The sequence below is a fragment of the Trichechus manatus genome, unplaced genomic scaffold (genome assembly GCF_000243295.1).
Source record: "Trichechus manatus latirostris isolate Lorelei unplaced genomic scaffold, TriManLat1.0 scaffold00128, whole genome shotgun sequence".
In the NCBI taxonomy this organism is placed as follows: Eukaryota; Metazoa; Chordata; class Mammalia; order Sirenia; family Trichechidae; genus Trichechus; species Trichechus manatus.
Genome location: NW_004444064.1, coordinates 4,610,939 through 4,633,617, shown reverse-complemented (window position 1 = coordinate 4,633,617; position 22,679 = coordinate 4,610,939). Strand labels below are relative to the sequence as shown.

The window sequence follows — 22,679 nt, the reverse complement described above, 5'->3', positions numbered from 1 at the left end:
CAATGATCCTCTCTGTGTTTTCTGTTTTCTCCCTCTATTCTGGAACTCTGATCACTTGTAGATTTTTGCTTTTGATTGTATCCCACATAATTCTCAGGGTTTCTTCATTTTTCTTCCTTCTTTTTTCTGATTTTTCCTCAGATTTGTGTCCAAGTGTTTGTCTTCAATTTCACTGATCCTATCTTCCATCATCTCAGACCTGCTCCTCAGCCCTTCTATGACACTGTCGATTTCTGAAATCTTGTTTATCTTTTGGATTTCTAATTGTTGTTTTTGTATGATTTCTAGTTGTAAATTTATTTTAGCATTTTGTTCTTGTATTATTTTCTTGAATTCTTCCAATTTTTTGTCTGTATTTTTCATGAATTTGTCTGCCTTTTCCATGAATTTGTCTATTTTTTCCTCATTTTTTGTCTGCTTTTTTCTTCAACTCTTGGATAATTCTGAATATTAGAGATTTGAATTCCCCATCGGTTAGGTCTAGTGCCTTTTCTTCTACTGGAAGGTCATCTGGTGTTTTGTTTTGGATGTCTACTGGAACCACCCTGTCCTGTTTTTTGTAACTGTTTTGATAGTGTCTGCTGTCTTCGGGGCATTCAGTGGTTATTTTCCCCATTTATTGATTGTAGATTTGTTTGTTTCATCCTGCTTTTTTGTTTTATTTGGTAATGTCTGAGCAGGTGGGCTGTGCGTTCTTCGTTGTTTGCTCATCTGTGAGCATGACACTTTTCACCTCCTTCTCCAATGGGCAGGGTCAGTCACTCGGGTATGGTACAGCAGGGCAAGTCCAGCTGAAGGGGAGTTGCTGGGATGGGTTGTTTGTGGCACATACCAGGCTGACAGTGTGGACCGGGAGTCAGTGCAGGGCAGGTTCCAGTTGGCCGTGCCTGTGCTGCTTGGGAGTGTGATGTTCAGCGCACAATGCAGGTAGGCAGGAAGGAGGGGGTAGATTGTGATGTGTGGAGCTATGATGGGTATGGGAAAGATGAGAGAGAGGAGAGAGGAACAGGAGCCAAAAACATACACACAAACAAAAAAGAGTGCTAAGGGAGCTTGCTGTTGGAGTGGAGAGATGAGAGACTGAGAAATGGGGAAAAACAAAACTCAAAAAACAGAAAAAGGGTAAAAGAAAATAAATGAATAAATGGAGAAACTGGAAATGAAGAAAGACAAAAAGCCAATAAGAGAGAGAAGAAAACAAAACAAAGAAACAGAACAACAAAAAAACAAACCCAAACACAAACAAGAAAAAAGAAATGCCCCCAGGGATGTCCCTGCGCGTCTGCGCAGAGTAAGAGAGTAGCTTCCAAGCTGCGTGGTATTGCCCGGCTAGAAGGGCCTCCCAAGCTGAGAAAAGAAAACAAACAAACAAATCAAAACAGAACAAATCAGAGCAAACAAACAAAAAAGCCCTGGGGGTCCTACCAGCATGGCGGCACGGGCTGGGAAGCAGTTTCAGAGTCAAGCAGTGTTTCCTAGCCTCTCAGGAAGAAGCAAAGATGGCCCACTGAGCCAGGTATTTGAGAGAAAGGAGGGGGAGGTGGTGAGAGTTAAGGAAGAAATCTAAAGAAGTGGAAAAAAGCAACACCAGCAGCCAACAAAAGGCACTCAGGGAGCCAGCCAGTGCAGGCGGTTGGAATCCAAGCGACGCTGGGGTGCTTCACAGCCAAGAGAGGCTGTCGCTGCAGGAAGCAGAGGATGCTAAGTGGAGGTGAAGAAGGGTAGGGGGTGGGAAAGCCTATATTGCTGGTTACCGGTTGTTCTGTCTCCTGCTGGAAGCTCTGTGAAGCTGCTTTCTCGTACCCCCTGTTCACTGATCTCTGATAGGAGTCCAAGATGGTGGATCCGTGCTGTGGTAGCTGATAGGGGACCTCTGTATGTATCTCTCCTCGCTGTCTGTTCACGGTCAGTTTCTTATTCCATTCAGTGCTTGGCTGAGTTCTTTACCTCTTCATTTGATGCGTAGGATTTCAGAATTGATGTGTGACTCTGTTTGACTTAGTTTTTCTGCTGTTTGCTGCAGAGGGACGGCGTGGTGCTTCTGACTATAGCGCCATGTTGCCCAGAAGTCAAAAACGATCTTCTTTGCACCCTGTACCCCCTACCCCCAGTCCTGCCCACTAGATGTTGGCTCTGGGTGGTCAGGTCAGGAATATTCCATCATATCTGTGAGGTGCACAGCTCCCGCACTGAGCGATAGGAGGAGAGTGGATATTCTGGTATGAATTCTTATTTAATGGAAACCTGTTGGTGTCTGTCTCACTGTTACATATGATGCTTTTGTACATGTGTTTATATTAAAGAAACAACTATCTTCTTCTGATTAATTGTTTTTCTTTCTTTTAATTTTATTGACACTCTTTTTTTAAAAATCTGTCTTATTGAGATGTAATTCACATACCATACAATTTATCATTTAGAAAGTACGATTCAATGGCTTTTAGTTTATTCACAGGTATGTGCCACCATCTTCACAGTCAATCTGGAAACATTTACACCACCTCAAAAAGAAATCCTTGGGAATGTAAAATGGTGAGGCTGCTGTGGAAAACAGTTTGGTGGTTCTTCAAAAAGTTAAACGTAGGATTACCAAATAATCCAGCAATTCTACTTCTAGGTATAGACTCAAAAGAATGAAAGCAAGGATTCAAACAGATACGTATACACCAATGATCATTGCCTCGCTATTCACAATAGCCAAATGTGGAAACAACCCAAGACTCCATCAACAGATGAGTGGATAAACAAATTGTGTACACCCATACAATAGAATATTATTCTGCCATAAAAAAATGAAGTTCTGTTGCTACAGCATGAATGAGCTTTGAAAACATCATGTTATGTGAAAGAAGTCAGACACAAAAAAACAAATACTGCGTGATTTCATTTATATGAAATATCTAGAAGAGTCAGATGCATAGAGACCAAAGTTTATTAGGGGTTACCAGCATCTGAAGGGAGTGAAGGTTAGGGAGTTACTGTATAAGGAGTACAGAGTTTCTGTTTTAGGGGATGAAAAACTTTTGGAAATGGATGGTGGTGATGGTAGCACAAACGGTGAATGTGATTAGTGTCACTGAATTGTACACTTAAAAATGGTTATAATGGCAAATTTTATGTTATATACATATATTACCACAAAAAAAAAAAGTGACACGAGATGGGCTAGCCCTTAAAGCGTATCTGTTGAATGGATAGCTCAACTCCAGGGAAATCTGAACGCATCCCAGATCCCTCACTTCCTTGTCCTGCTACAAGCCCCATTAAAGAAAAAAAGTCTGCACCCTCTAACTATCCCCCTATTATCCCTCTTAGCCCTAAACATCCACTAATCTACTTTCTGTCTCTGTAGATTTCCCTGTTCTGGAAATCTCATATCATTAGGTGTTACAAAACGAAGTGTCAGGGCTGAGTTTTGTCAGATGACGTTTGAGAAGATGAAACTGCTTTTCTTCTTTGACCTATGAATTTGGTGAATTCCTTTAATAGATTTCTTGATAGTGAAACATGTTTTTATTCTTGTTATGAGTCTCAACTTGATTGCAGTGTAATACTTGTTCATATGATGCCGGATTCTGGTGACAATATTTTCAGGGTTTTAGCATCAGAATGTTTTAACCTTTGGTTGTAGTTTTATTTTAGGGGTCATCTTGGTCAGAAGTTTGCTTTGTAAAAACCATTTGGAAGCCTTTCTTCTTTCTCTACTCTAGAATGATTTATTGTTGTTGTTGTTGGATGCCACCGACTCAATTTTCAACTCATAGCGACCCTATATGACAGAGTAGAACTTCCCCGTAAGGTTTTCTTGGATGTAATCTTTACAAAAGCAGATCTTTAGGTCTTTCTCCTGTGGAGCTACTGGGTGGCTTTGAACTGCCAACCTTCCCGTGAGCTGTCAAGTGCTTTAACTGTTGTGCCACCAGGGCTCCTTAAAAACATTGATTCTGACTCATGGCGACCCCATGTGTTTCAGAGTAGAACTGTGCTCGATAGGGTTTTCAATAGCTGTGATCTTTCAGAAGTAGATTGCCAGAACTTTCGTCTGAGCTGCTTCTGGGTGGGTTCGAACCACCAACTTTTTGGTTAGTAGCCAAGTGCTTAACTGTTTGCCCCAGAATGGTTTAAATGGCTGGAATTAACTTCTTACAAGTTTGGTAGATTCACCTATGAATTCATCGGGGACTGGTGCTTTTTTGGGGAGTAGCTCTGATAACTTTCTCAGTTTCTTTCCTGATGGTTTCTCTGTAAAGGTTGTCTATGTGTTGTAAGATCAGATTTGGTTTTGTTTTTTTTCCTGCTGGAAAATTATCAGTTTCATCTGGGTTTTCAGTTGTGTGCCATGGTGAGCTAGCCATCGGCTGACCCCTGAGAAAGACACGGTTGAGGCTTAGTTTTATACATTCATAGTCCTGCTCTTCTTGATTCCATTGTGTTTACCTAACATCCCAGTTGGAAGGTCAAAATCAGAAACTCATTTACACTTAACCTTACCTGTGTCATTTAAGAAGGTCAACTGCTTTCTTTAAAGATAAGTCTTCCAGAAATTTCTAAAATTGCTTTAAGAAAGTACGAGTATGTGTTATGTGGGAAATATGTTCACTACCTATGGGAATCATTTCCAGACTGACTAATGTTTCCACGAAGCTTGGGCTCTCATGCCTTGGTACAAATGGTGAACATGCTTGGCTGCTAACCAAAACATTGGCAGTTCAAGTCCACTCAGAGATACCTCGAAAGAAAGGCCTGGTGATCTACTTCCAAAGTATCATCCATTGAAATCCCTATGGAGTGCAGTTCTAGTCTGACACACATGGGGTATCCATGAGTCGGCGTGGACTCTACAGCAAGTTTTTTTTTTTTCAAACTGGGTGCATAGAATTATCTGGGGTGTTGCTGACAATGCAGTCCCAGGGCTAGACCTCAGGGGTAGGGATTCTAGGAGGGTGTGGGGCTGGGCTCAGGATCTGCATTTCCAACAATCCCCTGGGGTTCTGGTACGAGTGGCCCAGGTGGTGTTCTGTCTGCTGTTCACCAGGTGCAGGGAGTGAGTCTCCGGTCCCTCTACAAGCGATCGTCAGGGCACGTCACCTTCACCGTGGACCCTGTCCGAGACCTGCTGATTTGGGCCATCATCCAGAACCGCCAGGAGCTGGCGGAAATCATATGGGCTCAGGTAACAAGACCTGTTTCTCTGCAGACTCGGCTCTGTGTAGACTGGCACTGATAGGTGTGGCAGAGACCCGTGGCCGACAACAGGCAGGAGTGGCCCATGGCCATGGCGATGTGCAGGGGTGTCTTCAAACCCCAGGAAGGACTCAGCATGCCAAGAGTTGGGGAACAAGGAGCTTAGGTCTAGGCAGGAAGATAATTAAAAAGAGAAAGTCTGCTAAACAATCCTCCTGTGGTTGAGTCTGAGCACAGCTTGCCTGGCAGGCGCGGGTCAGTGGTGCGTCCACTCTAGCCCATACCATTCTGTGGCTGCCCTGGCTGTTTGAATCATCAGGGCAACATACCCACCACCAGAGAGGATGCATCTTTTCTCTTTGACTTCCAGGGATCTTCACAGAGACAGAGTGAGTCTGTTACTTAGACAGAGAGCAGCCCCACTGAAATGTTCTCTGCCCTGAGTCCCTGCGTGTACCCTCTCAGAACATCAACCAGTGGCAAGGCAGCTCCTACAGCCACTAGGCCTGTGTGCAGCTTCCACATCCAGAGATAGGAGAGAGTTAAGGAGTGGCCGTTTGAGAAGCAAAGTACAACCAATCCTCATTGTTCACGGATTCTGTATCTGTGAATTTGCGTAAAACCAATTGCCATCGAGTCAATTCCAACTCATAGTGACCCTACAGGACAGGGTAGAACTGCCCCTATAGAGTTTCCAAGGAGCGGCTGGTGGATTCGAACTGCTGACCTTTTGGTTAGTGGCTGTAGCTCTTAAGCACTGTGCCACCAGGGCTCCATGAACTCGCCTACTTATTAAAGTTTATTTGTGACCACAAAGTCAATACTCTTGTGGACGTGCACAGAGTGGCAAAAAATCTTAGTTGCCCAACACTCATGTTCCCAGCTGAGGTGGAGCAAGGCGACACTCTGCCTTCTTGTTTCAATTCTCATGCTACAAACAAGGAGCCTTTTCACAGTCTATTCAGTGCCATGTTTTTTGCATTTCTGTGCATTTCGTCGGTGATGTCACTGTTTGAAACGGTCCTACAAGCATAGTGCTGAAGTGCCATCTAGTGTTCCTAAGCCCAAGAAGGCTGTGATGTGTTTTACGGAGAAAAGACGTGCTTTAGGTAAGCTTAATTCAGGCATGAGTTATGGTGCTGTTGGCTATGAGTTCAATGTTAAATGAATCAACAATGTGTGTTAGATAAGATGTCTTTAAACAGAAACACACATAACAGAAGCTTACGTATCAATCGGTTCATGAAACTCTTGTGACCAGAGGCTTGCAGGAATGCTGTATGTCCCCTGGAGCAGTGTTTCTGGATTCACTAATGCAGTGATCAAAGCGACTTTTATAGAACATGACTACCTGGGATAATTAGAATCGACCGTACTTGTAGGTCCAAGTCATTTCCGTTGTGGTTTTCCTCCAGTTAAAGGTGATTCTGCTGGGAAAGAGAAAGTACAATTGTATAATTTTTTTTTTTCCCAAAAAGAGGGTCCCTCATTTGCTATGTCTGTGTTTCCAAGTCACTTTCAAGGGGCCATCCCTCCCTCCCCAGTGTCCCTTGCAGGGAAGCAGGATTTGCAGGGTCCTCCTTCTCCGAGGTTCTGTGAGGTTGAAGACTCTCCCAGGCTCACAAGGCGGGTCAGTGGCAGAGCTGACTCTGATTCCATCTCAGGGTTACTCCCTCATGCTCCCTGTGCTGCCCGTCTCGGGGACGGGAAGGCCAAGTATGTGTTCCCAGGCTCTGACGCTGATCCCGTGTCCTGGGCCGGTCTCACCCCCAGACCCTGGCCAGCGGGGCTCCTACCCAGGCCATGCCCCTCAGACGCCCATGCTCTGGGGAGCCTCCCTGGAGACTTTTTGCAGCCCCTTCGGTGCCTGGGACTGGCCAGGACCGGGAGTGCCATTGAAGCAGGCATCCTGAGCCCAGACTGGGACTTGCGTGGGCCCAGTCCCTGTTTCTCCCTTTCGAGATACTCTCTGACCCTCCACCCATGTTTGGGGTTGACCAGACACCCATGGAGCATTGGGACTTATGCCTGCAGGGTTGTGCTGGGCTCTGTTCGAGGCAGGCAGCCTGGAGTGTGGACCACTCCCGCTGGCCATCGCAGAAGACAGACTCACCAGAAAGGTGTGGCATGTTGCTTTGGAGTGACTCTAATTGTTTATATAGACAAGGCCACGAAGAGTACTTGCCCAGCAAGTGGTACTGCTGGGGTCTCTGGGTGGTACACTGGGGGTCCTCAGGCTGGGTGAAGCCTCGTATGCCCTCCAGGCTCCTCACTGTGGCCCCCGGTCCCCAGAGCCAGGACTGTATCATGGCGGCCTTGGCCTGCAGCAAGCTCCTGAAGGAGCTGTCCAAGGAGGAGGAGGACACGGACAGCTCAGAGGAGATGCTGGCACTGGCGGACGAGTATGAGCTGAGAGCCATCGGTGAGTCCCACGGGCCGGCCTGGGTCACGACATCATCTGGTCCTCCTCCCTGGGTGTGAGCCCTGAGGGGACTCAGGTCATGGTATCAGCCCTGCCCACCCTCACCCTGGGTCCTCCTCCCTGGATGTGAGCCCTGGGGGGACCCAGGTCACAGTATCAGTCCTGCCCACCCTCACCGTGGGTCCTTCTCCCTGGAAGTGGGCCGTGAGGGGACCCAGGTCATGGTATCAGCCCTGCCCACCCTCACCCTGGGTCCTCCTCCCTGGATGTGAGCCCTGAGGGGACCCACGTCATGGTATCAGCCCTGCCCACCCTCACCCTGGGTCCTCCTCCTTGGATGTGAGCCCCACGGAGCCCAGGTCAGAGTGTCACCCTGGGTCCTCCTCCCTGGATGTGAGCCCTGGGGGGACCCAGGTCACAGTATCAGTCCTGCATGCCCTCACCCTGGGTCCTTCTCCCTGGATGTGGGCCCTGAGGGGACCCAGGTCACAGTGTCACCCTGGGTCATCCTCCTCAGGCCTGGGTGCCTTGGGACGTCAGGCCCACTGTTTTGCCTGGTGGTAGTCTTGCCCCCTTATCCCTGTCCAGAGGTGCCATCTGGAGGGGCCTCTCCCTAATGCTGTTCCAGGGCTTTGGGGTAGCCACCTGTGTTCTGATGTGCATCTTCCTGCTCCAATCAGGGGTCTTCACTGAGTGCTACCGGAAGGATGAGGAGCGGGCCCAGAAGCTGCTCATCCGAGTGTCCGAGGCCTGGGGGAAGACCACCTGTCTGAAGCTCGCTCTTGAAGCCAAGCACATGAAGTTTGTGTCTCACGGAGGTGTCCAGGTGGCCGAGAGGGCCCATTCCCAAGACAGGCTCCCGGGTGCTTCTGGGGAACATAGCCCCTTACTCACAGACAGCATGCATCTCAGATCTCAGTGACTCGGGATAGCACCTGACCCTTCGGCCAGCTGCTCCAGGCCTGGAAGAGTCTTCCCCCCCATTTTGCAGGAAACCAAAGCTAAGCAAAGCAGGTGGCTGGTGGGACATGAAGAATGATGTTACCACACAGAGCACCAGGCAGTTCTCCCTGGGGATCTTGGGGAACAAGGCGTCCATCCCCCTACCTGTGTTTAATGCCCCTCTAGCCCTCACTCTACCCATGAATTCTCAGGGACCAATGGAGAGAAGAGGGGTCAGAGGGTCCCCAGAGCAGCTGGGTGCAGGAAGCTTCTGGAGGCAAGCTCCAGTGTTGCCCGGGCAACTACAGCAAGTGCTCCCTTGGATGAGGTATTTCTTGGGAGCATGGCTTCATGTCATCTGCCATCTCCGTTGAGAACCAGCATGGATACTGGGGAACATCCCTGTTCCTGGCCTGCAGAGATTAATGAGGCCAGCTCTAAGACTCTGTTGCTTCAAGCTGGGAGGCCCCGAGAGACAGCATTGTGCAGGTGGAGATGGAGGAAAGATGGGATGTGGGGTCCAAGCTTGGGTTTGAGGCCTGGTCCAGCCTCTCCAACTCACCGTGGAGGGGTCTGGCCAGCCCTGCCACCTCGAGCCCATCCCTGAACAGTGAATCCTGGTGTGGGCTGTCTGCCTGCGTCATGGTGTGGGGCTCAGGGAGCAGTGTGACTGTGCGAAGGACTTGACTGTGTGGTGTGGTGTGAACGTCACATGCACGGAGCAGACACATCTCCCCACCCGATGTCACAGGTGCAAACACATGAGCCAAACCAGGTCTTGCTCCTGCCTGGCTGGGGACTGTCCCTACTACTCCTGGGGGACAGGAGTGTTAGCGTGGTGGGTGGGGGTGTCCCGGGTGGGCGAGGGCTCTCCTGATGGTGCCCGTCTGTCTGTCCGCAGGCCTTCCTGACCAAGGTGTGGTGGGGCCAGCTCTGTGTGGACAATGGGCTGTGGCAGGTGATGCTGTGCATGCTGGTCTTCCCGCTGCTCTTCACCGGCCTCGTCTCCTTCAGGTGCTTCCTGGGCTGCAGGGCTTTGGGACTGCGGCAGGCCGGGTGGCTCGGGTGGCCAGGGCGCGAAGGACTTAGGACCCTCCTTCCCCAAACACCCTCACTGGAAACAAGTAACATGTGTCCACACAGTTCCGATGGAATCCTATAATGCTGGAGATGCATGGGTTCAGGACACACGAGGGAGGGACCTCACACTTAGGACATCCCCATGATGCACTGACCACCGAGCACTCACTGTGTGGCAAGAACCCACTGTGTACCCTCTGTGCACTGAGTACCCACTATGAGCCAAGCATCCACCATGTACCAAACACACTGTACACCAAGCACCCACTGTGCACCAAGGGCACACTGTGCACCAAGCACCTACTACGCACCAGGCACCCACTGTGCACCAAGGGACCCTGTGCACCAAGCACACACAGTGCACCAGGCACCCACCGTGTACCGAGTACACACCATGCACCAAGCACACACCGTGTACCGGGCACCTACCATGCACTAGGCACCCACCATGCACCAGGCACCCACCGTGCACCAAGTACACACTGTGCACCAAGCACCCACTGTGCACCAAGCACCATGCTTGCTATTTTGTAAGCGACATCAACTTCCTCCCCCATCAGGCCTTAAAAGCCAGTGTCATGCTGTTCTGTGCAAACATCAAGGTGGAGAGGAGGGTGGGGGGATGCGATGTGCTGACCCTGTCCTGGCCCTGCGCCTGCACAGATGGACTGCACAGAGCTGCCAACCCACCAGCACAGAGGCAGGTGGGAAACAGTCTCAGGCGCCAGAGGGGAGCCGGTCCACACCACCCCATGTGACTGCTCTGCTGTAGCCGTGGAGCTGAGCACTGCTCCAGACTTCCCTGTGGGGGACATTTTCCTTCACTGCCCTCCCGACCATGTGCCTCTCTTGGAGCTGGTCTGGGCTCCACGGGCCTAGCTTGCGTTTCTCTGGTCTGGAGAATACCCTGCTGGCAGGTAGAGGCAGGTGATGGGGGCTTGGTGCCTGGGCTGCTGTCCCCCTGCAGGTGCCAGAAGCACAGTGCTCAGAGCTGGTGTTCCCTGTGAGTGACGGAGCTTGGTGCCGGGGCTTGTGTCCCCCGAGGGTGAGGGAGCTCAGTGCCAGGGCTGGTGTCTTTTGTGGGTGACGGGAGCACAGTGTTCAGAGCTGGTGTCCTCTGTGGATAACACAGCTTGGTGCCGGGGCCAGTGTCTCCTGTGGGTGACAGAGCTCAGTTCTGGAGCCAGTGTCCCCTGTGGGTGATGGAGCTCAGTGCCGGGGCTAGTGTCCCCTGTGGGTGATGGAGTTCAGCCCCTGTGGGTGATGGAGCTCAGTGCCGGGGCCAGTGTCCCCTGTGGGTGATGAGGCTCAGTGCTGGGGCTGGTGTCCCCTGTGGGTGATGGGAGCACGGTTCTGGGCCGTGTGTCTGGGGCTGCCCTATGCTGCCCCGAGGTGGAGTGAGTGCGTGTGCCCTTTCCTGAGAGGCCCATGGTGCAGGGCTGTGGAAGGCATTTGATAACAGCACCAACAGCCGGCAGGGGCAGATGGCACCATGGCCATGTGTCTCAGGCGCCTGCCCCCCACGAGCTAGGCCTGTTTCTCTCCTTGGCTCCCCTGGGATGGGTAGAGCCAATGGGCTCAGTCTCTGCCAGCGCTCAAACCGGACCTGAAGTGTAGGGTGGGGCAGTAAGCACTGTGGTGAAAACCAGGCTGAGAGGCTGTGGCCTGTGACTCTTTTGCTATTGAGAGGGGTGTTGGTCAGCAGTGATGGGAGGCTTGGCACCCCCTGATGTTCTCGCGGGCTCAGGCTGACCAGGCCGGCGCCGTCTCTGCTGTGTAGAGCCCAAGGCACAGGGACTCCACCTGAGTCTGGCTGGTCCTGGGTCCTAGCCAGGAGGCCAGTGCCAGACCCTCCCCCACCGCTTCTTCCTGGACGTGGGCTGGCCACCGTGGCGCTATGAGGGGCCAGGTGCCTGAGCAGTCAGGGCATCTGGAGTGAGCAGGGCAGAGGGTCCACATAGAGGTGGGCAGCTGGCTGAGACTCCAAAGCCAGCTTGCTCTTCCCACCTTCCCAGAAGACAGTAGGGTCCCGTCTGCCACCAGAGCCCAGCCTCTGCCTGCGTTCCTGGTGGTCCTCATACAGCAGGCCCTGGGTGGAGTGCTTCACACTCTGCCCCGCGGTCCTTGCTGTCACCTTGTGAGAAAGAACTGCCAGGCAGGGGCCCCATTCCTGGGTGGGCAGCCCAGGCCTGGAGGGTCACCGTCCAGGACCACAGCAAGATGGGACCTGGGCCAAGTCGGGTCTTCAAGCCGGGCTGGAGCTCCTGGAGGGACGTGGTGATGCTCATGATGCAAGCAGCTAGGGTTCCCAGGTCACACTCTGCCAGTGTCACCGAGAGCAGTAAGGGGCTGAGCCAGTGAAGGTTTGAAGGGTCCTGGCTCGATGCTGCCTCTCCTCCCCCTGCTCCTCGCCAGTCCTTGCCCCACTCAGGTGTCAGCCCCATCCCGCTCTGAGCTCCTCCCCCAGCCCTCCCCCAGATGTGACTTTCTGAGAGCCTCTGGTACTCCTGACTGGTCAGCATCTGCTTCTGGAATACCCCGACTTCCCAGCTGGTTTGGACTGGCCGTTAGGACTTGGATATTTGTTCCAGACCCAGTGAAACTGAGTCAGAGGGCCGTCTCTGGGGGTCCCCATGAGGACACCTCTTTCCTGCCTTGTCTGGCCAAGTCTCCCTTTTGTCCCTCCCTGTGGTCATTTAGACAGACCAGGCTGTGTCCTGGCTCCTCGGCCCAGCTGCGGTGTGAGCTGTACACCCGTCCTGGTAGCGATGAGGTTCTGGGGCCCAGCGCCTGGCTCTGAAGGGCGAGGGCCCTCCTCCCCACCCTTGACCCTGCAGCGCTGCGCTCTCCATGCCCTGGCCCGCAGGGAGAAGAGGCTGCAGTCGGACCGGTCAGCCCGCGTCCGGGCCTTCTTCAGCGCGCCTGTGGTCATCTTCCACCTCAACATTCTCTCTTACTTCGCCTTCCTCTGGCTGTTCGCCCACGTGCTGATGGTGGACTTCCAGGCCTCGCCCTCCTGGCGGGAGTGCATCGTCTACTGCTGGCTCTTCTCGCTGGTGTGCGAGGAGACGCGGCAGGTGCGGCCCCCCCCTCCTGGAGCCCTTGGTCCTGGCAGCCCCCGTCCCCTCGCCCCTGGGCTTTTCGCTTTCTCATGGGGACCCTTGGCTAAGGCCCATCCCCACTGAGCCCCACGCAGTCCCTGTGCCGCCCGTTCCCCTCCTTCTTCTCCCCCAAGAGTGCGTGCCCCACCTCTCTGCTTCTCCCCATTCCACCCCTCACCCTAGCAGCACCCGTCTGTGACTCTATGGGAACTGGGGTGTCTTCTCCCTCCCCTGGGAAGGGGGTGTCCCCACTGCGTCCCCATGGTGCCAGCTCCTGGTGGCAGAAGATGGAGTTGACTGGGCTGATGGGACCCTCAGGGCTGGATGGGGGGGTGGGTGGCTGCTACTCATGTTAAGAACAAAGCATCAGGCCGCCCCTTAACCGTCTCTCTTCCCAGTAGCTCTTCTACAACCCCAACGGGTTCGGGCTGCTGAAGATGGCCTCCTTGTACTTCAGCGACTTCTGGAATAAGCTGGACGTCGGAGCCATCCTGCTCTTCATAGCAGGGCTGACCTGCAGGTGAGAAGCCAGGAACCCCTCTGCCTTCTCGCCACTCCCCAGGAGGGGTCCCAGCCCTGCTGCCCTTTGCAAGGCTGCCCCTCTCTGACCCCCGCTTCTCACCTGTCCAATGGGTGTATGAGGAAAGCTGCCCCTCCTACTCTCGGATTGTGGGAAGGAGCAATGGTGGGACATGCCCAGGAAAGCGCCCTGTAAACTGCAGAAAGCTGCCCGCATGTGGGCCATCAGCATTGACCACTGGGCTGGCCCAGTGCCCGGGGGTCTTCTGGCTTCCTTATTTCCCTCCCACTGGTGCCCGAGGTCACTCCACTGCCTGTTAAGGCCCCGTGTGTTGGAGACACCATGGCCCCTTCTCCAGGACTGACCATGAAGCAGGAGGGGCCAGGCCAAGCCACCTTGTTTCCTTGCCTGAGCGTGAGCTTCTAGAACTTCTGGAAGAAAAGCCCGTCCTCTCTGGAGGTTCTGCCCCCTCGATCTCACACCAGTTTTTAAAACATTGGGGTCCAGGGTCTCCCAGAGCTGTTTGCCTGGACTGGGCAGATGAAGTAGGGGCTGGTGCTCAGAGGTCCCACAGGCTCTGGGAGCCGCTGCCAGTTGCCCAGGGAGCAGCGAGGTGAGGAGGTGTCTCTGCTTCTGCCCCGGGCTGCCAGGCTCATTCCGGCAACGCTGTACCCTGGGCGGATCATCCTGTCCCTGGACTTCATCATGTTCTGCCTCCGGCTGATGCACATCTTTACCGTCAGTAAGACGCTGGGGCCCAAGATAATCATCGTGAAGCGGATGGTAAGGGGGTGAGGGGCCTTCCACCTGGGCTGGGGGAAGTCCATGCTGTATGCAAGCGAGGCGGACGGGGCTTAAGCACACCCCTTAGGCTCCCCCTTCCTGACGTTGCCCCTGGGGCTCCCACGCCTTGAAACATCCTTCTCGTATGTCTCCTCTTCCAGGAAACCTTCTCCGATTCTTCTCTCTGAATGTCCACAGCCCTCTGTTACAGCTTCCCTCTTTGGGTCATGGTTATGTCTGACCCCTCCTATGCCTCGTGAGGTGCTCCACCCAGAGAGGGTGTCAGCACACAACTACTGTGGTCTGAGTGTGTGGTCTGGGCTTCACTGTCTACGCTGTGGGTGTCAGTGGCTTCTCCTGCCATTGCTGAGCATGCTGGGGGCGTCTGGGGGGAGAGTGCCTGGGGGCAGGTGTGGGGTCCAATCCATCGTGCCACCTGTCTCTGCAGATGAAGGACGTCTTCTTCTTCCTCTTCCTGTTGGCGGTGTGGGTCGTGTCCTTTGGAGTGGCCAAGCAGGCCATCCTCATCCACAACGAGAACCGGGTGGATTGGATCTTCCGAGGGGTTGTCTACCACTCATACCTCACCATGTTTGGGCAGATCCCAGCTTACATTGATGGTAGGACACCGGGGACCTGAAAGCAGAGCAGGAGACACGGGCTGGGAGCTCAGGGTATATTTGGAAGGTGACCCCAGGAAGCAGAGAGGGAGGCAGGGGAGGAGGAAAAGCAACGGAAGGGAGCAGATATTGAGATCATTGCTGGGAAATAAAGCCAGCCTCCAGCAGGGGCTCCTGAAAGCTCAGAATGACAGAGGAGGGGGCTGGAGCGGTTCTCACTTGACCCATTGGGAATGTTAACTCCCGGCCCTTCCTACGGTAGAGGTAGAAAGTGAAAGGTGTGTACGTTACCCACTTGAGGTGGGAGGGTGTCAGCATGAGACAAGCCTGAGCTGTCCCCTGTGGCCACAGCTGAGATCAGGTGTGACCAGGGCACCAGGGCATCTGCTGACATGTCTCCCCTTCTCCTGCACAAGATGCCCCTCTACTTCTACTCTTCCTTTCCCCCCAGCCAGAAATAACTTCCTCTTTCTCTGGAGGAAGAGAACACTTTTTATATAGTGAGTTTTGTTTTTAAGCAGTGTTATTGAGATAAATTTACATACCATAAAGTTCACCCATATAAATTGCACAATTCAATGATTTATAGTATATTTACAGAGTTGTGTAACATCGCCATAATCTAATTTTAGAACATTGTCATCATTCCAAAAAGAAATTTGTATCCTTAGAAGTCACTCCTCATCCTCCCCAAATTTCTTCCCCCACCTACCAGTCCTAGGCAACTGCTAATCTACTTTCTATCTCTATAGATTTGCCTTTTCTGGACATTTCTTATAAAAGGGATCATATGATATATAGTTTTTTGTGACTAGCTTCTTTCACCTGGCATAATGCTTTCAAGGTTTGTCCATGTTGTACCAAGAATCAGTACTTCTGGACTTTTTGTAGCTGAATAATTTTCTTTGTATGGATATACTGCGTTTTATTTATCCATTTATCAGTTGATGGATATCTAGGTTGTTTCCACTTTTTGGCTATTATGAATAATGTTGCTATGAGCATTTGTGTACAAGTTTTTGTGTGAGCATACATTTTTAATTGTCTTAGGTATTATGATGGTTAAGGTTGTCTGTCAACTTGGTTGGCCTGATTCTCAGTGGTTTGGCAGTTATGTAATGCTGCTGTTATGCAGTTATGTAATGATGTAATTATCTTCCATTTTGTGATATAATGCAGTCTCCTCCATGATGTGATATGATGTGATCAGCAAATCAGTTATAAGGGGAGTTTCCTCAGGGGTGTGGCCTGCATCCAATATATATGGACATTCTGGCAAAACTCATTGGCTTTTGCTTGCTCTGGATGCTGCATCTGGCTCCTCAGCACACGGTTCTTGGGACATGAGCCTTCGGCATGTTGTATTGCCTGCCAAACTTAGAATTTATTGGACCCTGCAGCCTGTGAGCGAGCAGCCTGTTGTCTTACCTGCCGATCTTGGATTCATCAGCCCATGCAGCTGTGTGAGTCAAAAGAAGCCTCCAGCCTGATGCCCGACCCATGGACTTGGGACTTGCCAGCCTCTACAACTGCATGAGTCATTTCCTTGAGCTAAATCTCTCTTTATATATGTATATACACTTCACTGGTTTTGCTTTGCCAGAGAACCTAGCCTAAGACATTACGTACTGAGAGTGGTTCTAGAGAAACAAAATTGTAAAGATGAGTTTTCTAAATTCATTCTCAAGTCTGGTAAGTCTTAAAGATGTTGATGACTCTCCATCCAGAAGTAAAGAGGGCACTGCTAATCCATGGTGTGAGGTGGCAATAGAAATATGCAAAATATCACCAACAATACATCAAGTGTTGGTGAGAGGCAAGGTTCTATGTGATCGCATGTTTGATACTTCTCTAAAATTTTGTCAGAATGAGAATTATAAGAAGACTGGTTGATTGGTCCTACTTTCACTACACAAAGTGGTGAAAAAAAGAGATGACCTCAGGGCTTCAGAGTCACAGCTCAAGAGCTGCATAAATAATCTCAAAGTTGCCACTTGTGCCCTGAAAGAAAGCCTTACGTCTTGAAGTAACATAATTGATATTGCCAAAAATGAAACCCAGAGTCTTATCCTAAGAGTGGCTGAATTACAATTTCAGTTGAATTCCCAACCTCAAATGGTGTTTGAAGCTAAAGTGAGAACACTGATTGGGAAGAAATGAGATCCTGAAACATGGAACGGGGACATATGGGCAGATAATCAGGAAGCTGGGGACACTGAGCCCCTAAATTCCATTGAATCACTCCTGTCAACAGAACCATCCCTCTCACTCTTATCTGAAGAGATTACTCCATCTTTGTCTGATAAGCCACCCTTTCAAGTAAAACCATTAGCCGCTCCACCGCCATCTGAGGAGATTAACCCAGCTGTGTTTGAAGAACCTTTGTCTGAGATATCGCCTGGGGCAGCATCTGAGTCATTGCCTGGGGCATCACCTGAAGCAGATGCCTTACAAGACATTGCTGAATGTTCTCAGAACACATCCTTACCACCCATTTTGGCTTCTAGACCTATAACTAGACTTAAGTCCCAATGAGCCCCAAAAGGTGAAGTACAAACTGTGACCCAGGAGGAGGTACGCTACACTCAGAAAGAACTACTTGATTTTTCTAATCTGTACAAACAGAAACCTGGGGAATATGTATGGGAATGGCTATTAAGAATGTGGGATAATGGTGCAAGGAATGTAAAGTTGGATAAGTCTGAGTTTATATGGGCACACTAAGCACAGATTCTTCATTTAATGTTTCAGCTCGAGAAGTTAGGAAAAGATCTAATAGTTTATTTGGTTGGTTCCCTGAAGCATGGATTAAGTGGTGGCCTACACTAAATCATGTTGAAGTACCAGACCTGCCTTGGTATACTGTAGAAGAAGGTATCCAAAGGCTTAGGGAAATTGGCATATTAGGGTGGATTTATCAGGTTGGACCCACAGACTCATTCATGGAGTGCCCAGAGGACACACCTATTACCACAACAGTGAGCAACAAATTGGTGAAGGGAGACCCAGCATCCTTGAAGACTGCTGTGATTGCTGTTTTATGTAAGTCAGATTTGACAGTGGGAGCTGCCATAACTGAATTAAAACGTGGAACTACAATGGGACTGATTGGACTCCATGGTAGTAGGGGTCAAGTGGAGGCACTAAATCAGCAAAGACAAGATAAGCGTGGTTACCATAATGCACAGCAGAGCTAAAGCAGTAATCAGAATAGTCTGACTTGTATGGACTTATGGTGTTGACTACTTAGTCATGGTGTCCTTACAAGTGAAATAAATGAGAAATCTACTAAATATTTACTTGATCCGTACAAGTGGAAAAATTCTAGGTCCAATGAATAGCAGTCTAACTCAAATGGCCAGAATAGAGAGTCATGGTCCCTCAATCAATTCCCAGACTGGAACAAGTTAACAGACCCACAACCCCTTGAATGAAGGGGAGGCTGGGTCCCCTTGAGGAAGGATCCCACTACACTGCCAAAAATTTATACTGTTAATCTTTCTCCCAGCTTTCCCCAAAGGGATTTACAGCTTTTATGAGAGTGACTGTTCACTGGAGAAAAGAAAATAATCAGAATTTTCTGGGATTACTGGATACAGACTCTGAATTGACACTAATTCCAGGAGACCCAAAATGTCACTGTAGCCCGTTGATGTTTGTGGGGGTGTATGGAGGTCAGGTTATTAATGGAGTCTTAGCTCAGGTTCATCTCACAGTGGGTTCAGTGGTTCCCTGAACCCATCCTGTAGTGATTTTCCAGTTCCAGAATGGATAATTGGAATAGATATACTCAGCAACTGACAGAACCCCCATATTGAATCCCTGACATGTGGAGTAAGGGCTATTATGGTAGGAAACGCCAAGTGGAAGCCGTTAGAATTACCCTTACCTAACAAAATAGTAAACCAAAAGCAATAGTGCATTCTGGGAGGGATTGCAGAGATTACTACCCCATCAAGGACTTAAAGAATGCAGGGGTGGTGATTCACATCCACATTCAACTCACCTATTTCGCCTGTGCAAGAAAACAGATGGATCTTGGAGAATGATAGAGGATTATTGAAAATTTGACCAGATGGTGGCTCCAATTACAGCTGCTGTTCTATATGTGGTTTCATTTCTTGAGCAAATTAATATATCTCCTGGTACCTCGTTTGCAGTTATTGATCCGGCCAATGCATTCCTCTCAAATCTAGCTTCAAAGGAGCACCAGAAGCAGTTAGCCTTCAGTTGGCAAGGCCAGAAATACACCTTCAGTGTTCTACCTCAGGGGTATTTCAACTCTCTCGCCCTGTGTCATAATTTAGTCTGAAGGGACTTGATTGCCTTTTCCTTCCACAAGATGTCACACTGGTCCATTACATTGATGATATTATGCTGATTGGACCATGTAAGGAAGAAGTGTCAATGACTCTGGACTTATTGGTAAAACATTTGTGTGCTAGAGGGTGGGAAATTAATCCAACAAAAATTCAGGTGCCTTCTACCTCAGTGAAATTTCCAGGGGTCCAGTGGTGTGGGGCATGTTGAGATATTCCTTCTAAAGTGAAGCATAAGTTATTGCAGCTGGCTGCTCCCACAACTAAAAAGGAGGCACAATGCCTGGTGGACCTCTTTGAATTTTGGAGGCAACATTTCTCTGATTTGGATGTGCTACTATAGCCTATTTACCAAGTGACTCAAAAAGCTACTAGTTTTGAGTGGGGTCCAGAACAAGAGAAGGCTCTGCAACAGGCCCAGGCTACTCTGCAAGCTGCTCTGCCACGTGGGCCATATGATCCAGCTGATCCAATGGCGCTCAAAGTGTCAGTGGCAGATAGAGGTGCTGTTTGGAGTCTTTGGCAGGCACCTATAGGTGAATCACAGAGCAGACCCTTAGAATTTTGGAGCAAAGCCCTGCCATCCTCTGCAGATAACTACTCTCCTTTTGAGAAACAGCTTTTGGCTTGTTACTGGGCCTTAGTAGAGACTGAATGCTTAACCATGGGCCACCAAGTCATCATGTGGCCTGAGCTGCCCATCATGAACTGGGTGTTGTCTGACTAAAGGGTAACCTCGGCAGAGGAGGATTTTAACAATCAAGTGGATAGATGACAAATTCAATGGAAACCGGTCATCTTCGTTCCTTAGCCACTCCCATCATTGAACAAAGTGGCCATGGTAGCAGGGGTGGAGGTTGTGCATGGGCTCAGGAACATGGACTTCCACCCACCAAAGCCAATGTGGCTACAGCCACAGATAAGTGCTCAACCTGCCAGCAGCAGAGACCAACACTGAGTCCCTGATATGGCACCATTCCTCAAGGTGATTAGCCAGCAAGCTGGTGGCAGGTGGATTACATTGGACTGCATCCATCATGGAAAGGGCAGCGTTCTGTTATTAGGAGTAGACACTTACTCAGGATATGGATTTGTCTTCTCTGCACACAATACTTCTGTTAAAACTACCATCCATGGACTTACAGAATGCCTTATCCACTGTCATGGTATCCTACAAAACATCACCTCAGATCGAGGGACTCACTTCACAGCAAATGAAGTGTGGCAATGGGTCCATGCTCATGAAATTCACTGTTCTTACTATGTTACCCATCATCATTAAGCAGCTGGCTTGATAATGATGGAATGGCCTTCTAAAGACACAGTTACAGCACCAGCTAGGTGGAAATACCTTGTAGGGATGGGGCATTGTTCTCCAGGAGACTGTATATACTCCAGACCGGCATCTAATATATGGTGCTATTTCTTCCACAGCCAGGATTCATGGGTCCAGGAATCAAGGGGTGGAAATGGGAGTGGCACCCACTTACTATTATTTACCCCTAGTGACCCGCTTGCAATTTTTTTGCTTCCTGTCTCCACGATCCTATGTTCTGTGGGTCTAGAGGTCTTAATTCCAAAGGGAGGAATCCTGCCACCAGGAGGCACAACATGGATTCCATTGAACTGGAAGTTAAGAATGGAACGCAGCCACTTTGGGCTCCTCATACCTCTGAATCAACAGGCAAAGAAAGGAGTTACCATACTGTCTGGTGTGATTGATTTTGATTATGAAGAAGAGTATTTCTAGAATACAGGAGATCCCTTAGGATATCTCTTAGTACTACCATGCCCTGTGATTAAAGTCCATGGAAAACTCTAACAACCTAATTCTGACATGACTGCTAATGGCCCAGACCCTTCAGGAATGAAGGTTTTGTCACTTCACCAGGCAAAGAACTATAACCAGCTGAGGTGCTTGGTGAGTGCAAAGGGAATACAGAGTGGGTGATTGAAGAAGGTGGTTGTAGACACCAGTTACGACTACGTGACTAGTTGCAGAAATGAGGACTGTAATTGTGGAGTTCTTTCTTGTTCGTGTGCAATCAAATATTTTTGTATTCTTCACTTATAAAATATAAGATGTAAATGGGGCCAGTGTATCTTTTGTGGTACGCATGTCAGTTGTATCATGTTAGGTGGAAGTATGACTTGTAATTGTCTTTATTTAGAGATTGTGTATGGTTTAAGGAGATTTATATAGGTGCCAAGTTGTCAAGGGGTGGACTGTGATGGTTAAGATTGTGTGTCAACTTGGTATGGCCATGAGTCTCAGTGGTTTGGCAGTTATGTAATGATGTAGTTATGCAGTCATGTGATGATGTAGTTATCCTCCATTTTGTGATATAATGTAATCACCTTCATGATGTGATCTGATATGATCAGCAAATCAGTTGCAAGGGGAGTTTCCTCAGGGTCATGGCCTACATGAAATATATATGCACATTCTGGCAAAGCTCACTGGCTTTGGCTCCTCATTGTGTGATCTCCGGTTCTTGGGACTTGAGCCAGCAGTCTGCTGTATTTCCTGCCAATCTTGGGGTTCATTGGCCTCTGCAGCCTGTGAGCCAGCAGCCTGCCGTCTTGCCTGTTGATCTTGGATTCATTAGCTCCTGCAGCTATGAGTCAGGAGAAGCTGGCCAGCCTCTATATCTGTGTGAACCATTTCCTTGAGATAAATCTCTCTCTCTCTACATATATATATGTGTATATATATATATGCGCTTCATTGGTTTCTCTTCTCTAGAGAACACAGCCTAAGACAGGTATATATCTGGGCATGGAATTGCTGGCTCATATGATCAATCTATGTTTAGTATTTTGAGGAACCATTAAACTTTTTCAAAACAATTGCACCATTTTACATTCCCACTGGTGATATATGATGTTCCAATTTCTCCAATACTTGTTATTGTCTTTTTAAAAATTTTAACCATACTTGGTATCACATTGTGGTTTTGATTTTTATTTCTCTAATGACTAATTGGAAACTTTGGTGGCATAGTGGTTAAGAGTTTGGATGCTAACCAAAAGGTCGGCAGTTCGAATCCACCGGGTGCTCCTTGGAAACCCTATGGGACCGTTTTACTCTGTCCTATAGGGTTGCTATGAGTTGGAATTGACTCGATGACAGTGGTTTTGTTTTGGTTTTGGTTTTGGTTTTAATGACTAATGATGTTGAGCATCTTTCCATGTGCATTAGCCATTTGTGTGTGTGTGTGTTTTGGTGGGGATGAAATGTCTACTCAAATCCTTTGCCTACTTTTCAACTGGGTTATTTTTTTATTATTGAGTTTTAAGAATTCTCTGTGTTTTGAAAATAAGTCCCTTACCAGATATATAATTTGCAAATAGTTTATTCTATTCCGTGGATTGTCTTTTCACTTTTTTGACTGTGTCCTTTGCAGCACAAAAGTTTTTAATTTTGATGAGGCCCAACTTATCAATCTCTTTTATTGATTGTACTTTTGGTGCTGGATCCAAGAAATCATTGCCTAGCTCAAGATCACGAAAATTTACTCTTGTCCTTTCTTCTAAGAGTTTTATAGTTTTGGCTCTTACACTTAGGTCTATGACCCACTTTGAGTAAATTTTTGTTAATGGTGTGACATAAGGGTCTAACATTATTCTTTTGTCTGTGAATATTCAGCTGTTTTAGCACCACTGTTGAAAAGCTTGTTCCTTTCCCCCATTGAATTATCTTGGCCT

General features: G+C 49.2%; 1 protein-coding gene across 2 annotated transcripts in view; it reads left to right on the top strand.

Moving 5' to 3' along the window:
• TRPM2 (transient receptor potential cation channel subfamily M member 2) overlaps nucleotides 1-22,679 on the top strand; it is a 103,332-nt gene that overhangs the window by 41,656 nt on the left and 38,997 nt on the right. For both annotated transcript variants that reach the window (XM_023739067.1, XM_023739069.1), the window contains 8 exons: nucleotides 5,036-5,173; nucleotides 7,477-7,606; nucleotides 8,287-8,432; nucleotides 9,450-9,562; nucleotides 12,495-12,705; nucleotides 13,131-13,249; nucleotides 13,900-14,032; nucleotides 14,481-14,652. In XM_023739067.1, the coding sequence (XP_023594835.1) occupies nucleotides 5,036-5,173; nucleotides 7,477-7,606; nucleotides 8,287-8,432; nucleotides 9,450-9,562; nucleotides 12,495-12,705; nucleotides 13,131-13,249; nucleotides 13,900-14,032; nucleotides 14,481-14,652 (1,162 nt within the window). The remainder of the gene's footprint in view (nucleotides 1-5,035; nucleotides 5,174-7,476; nucleotides 7,607-8,286; nucleotides 8,433-9,449; nucleotides 9,563-12,494; nucleotides 12,706-13,130; nucleotides 13,250-13,899; nucleotides 14,033-14,480; nucleotides 14,653-22,679) is intronic.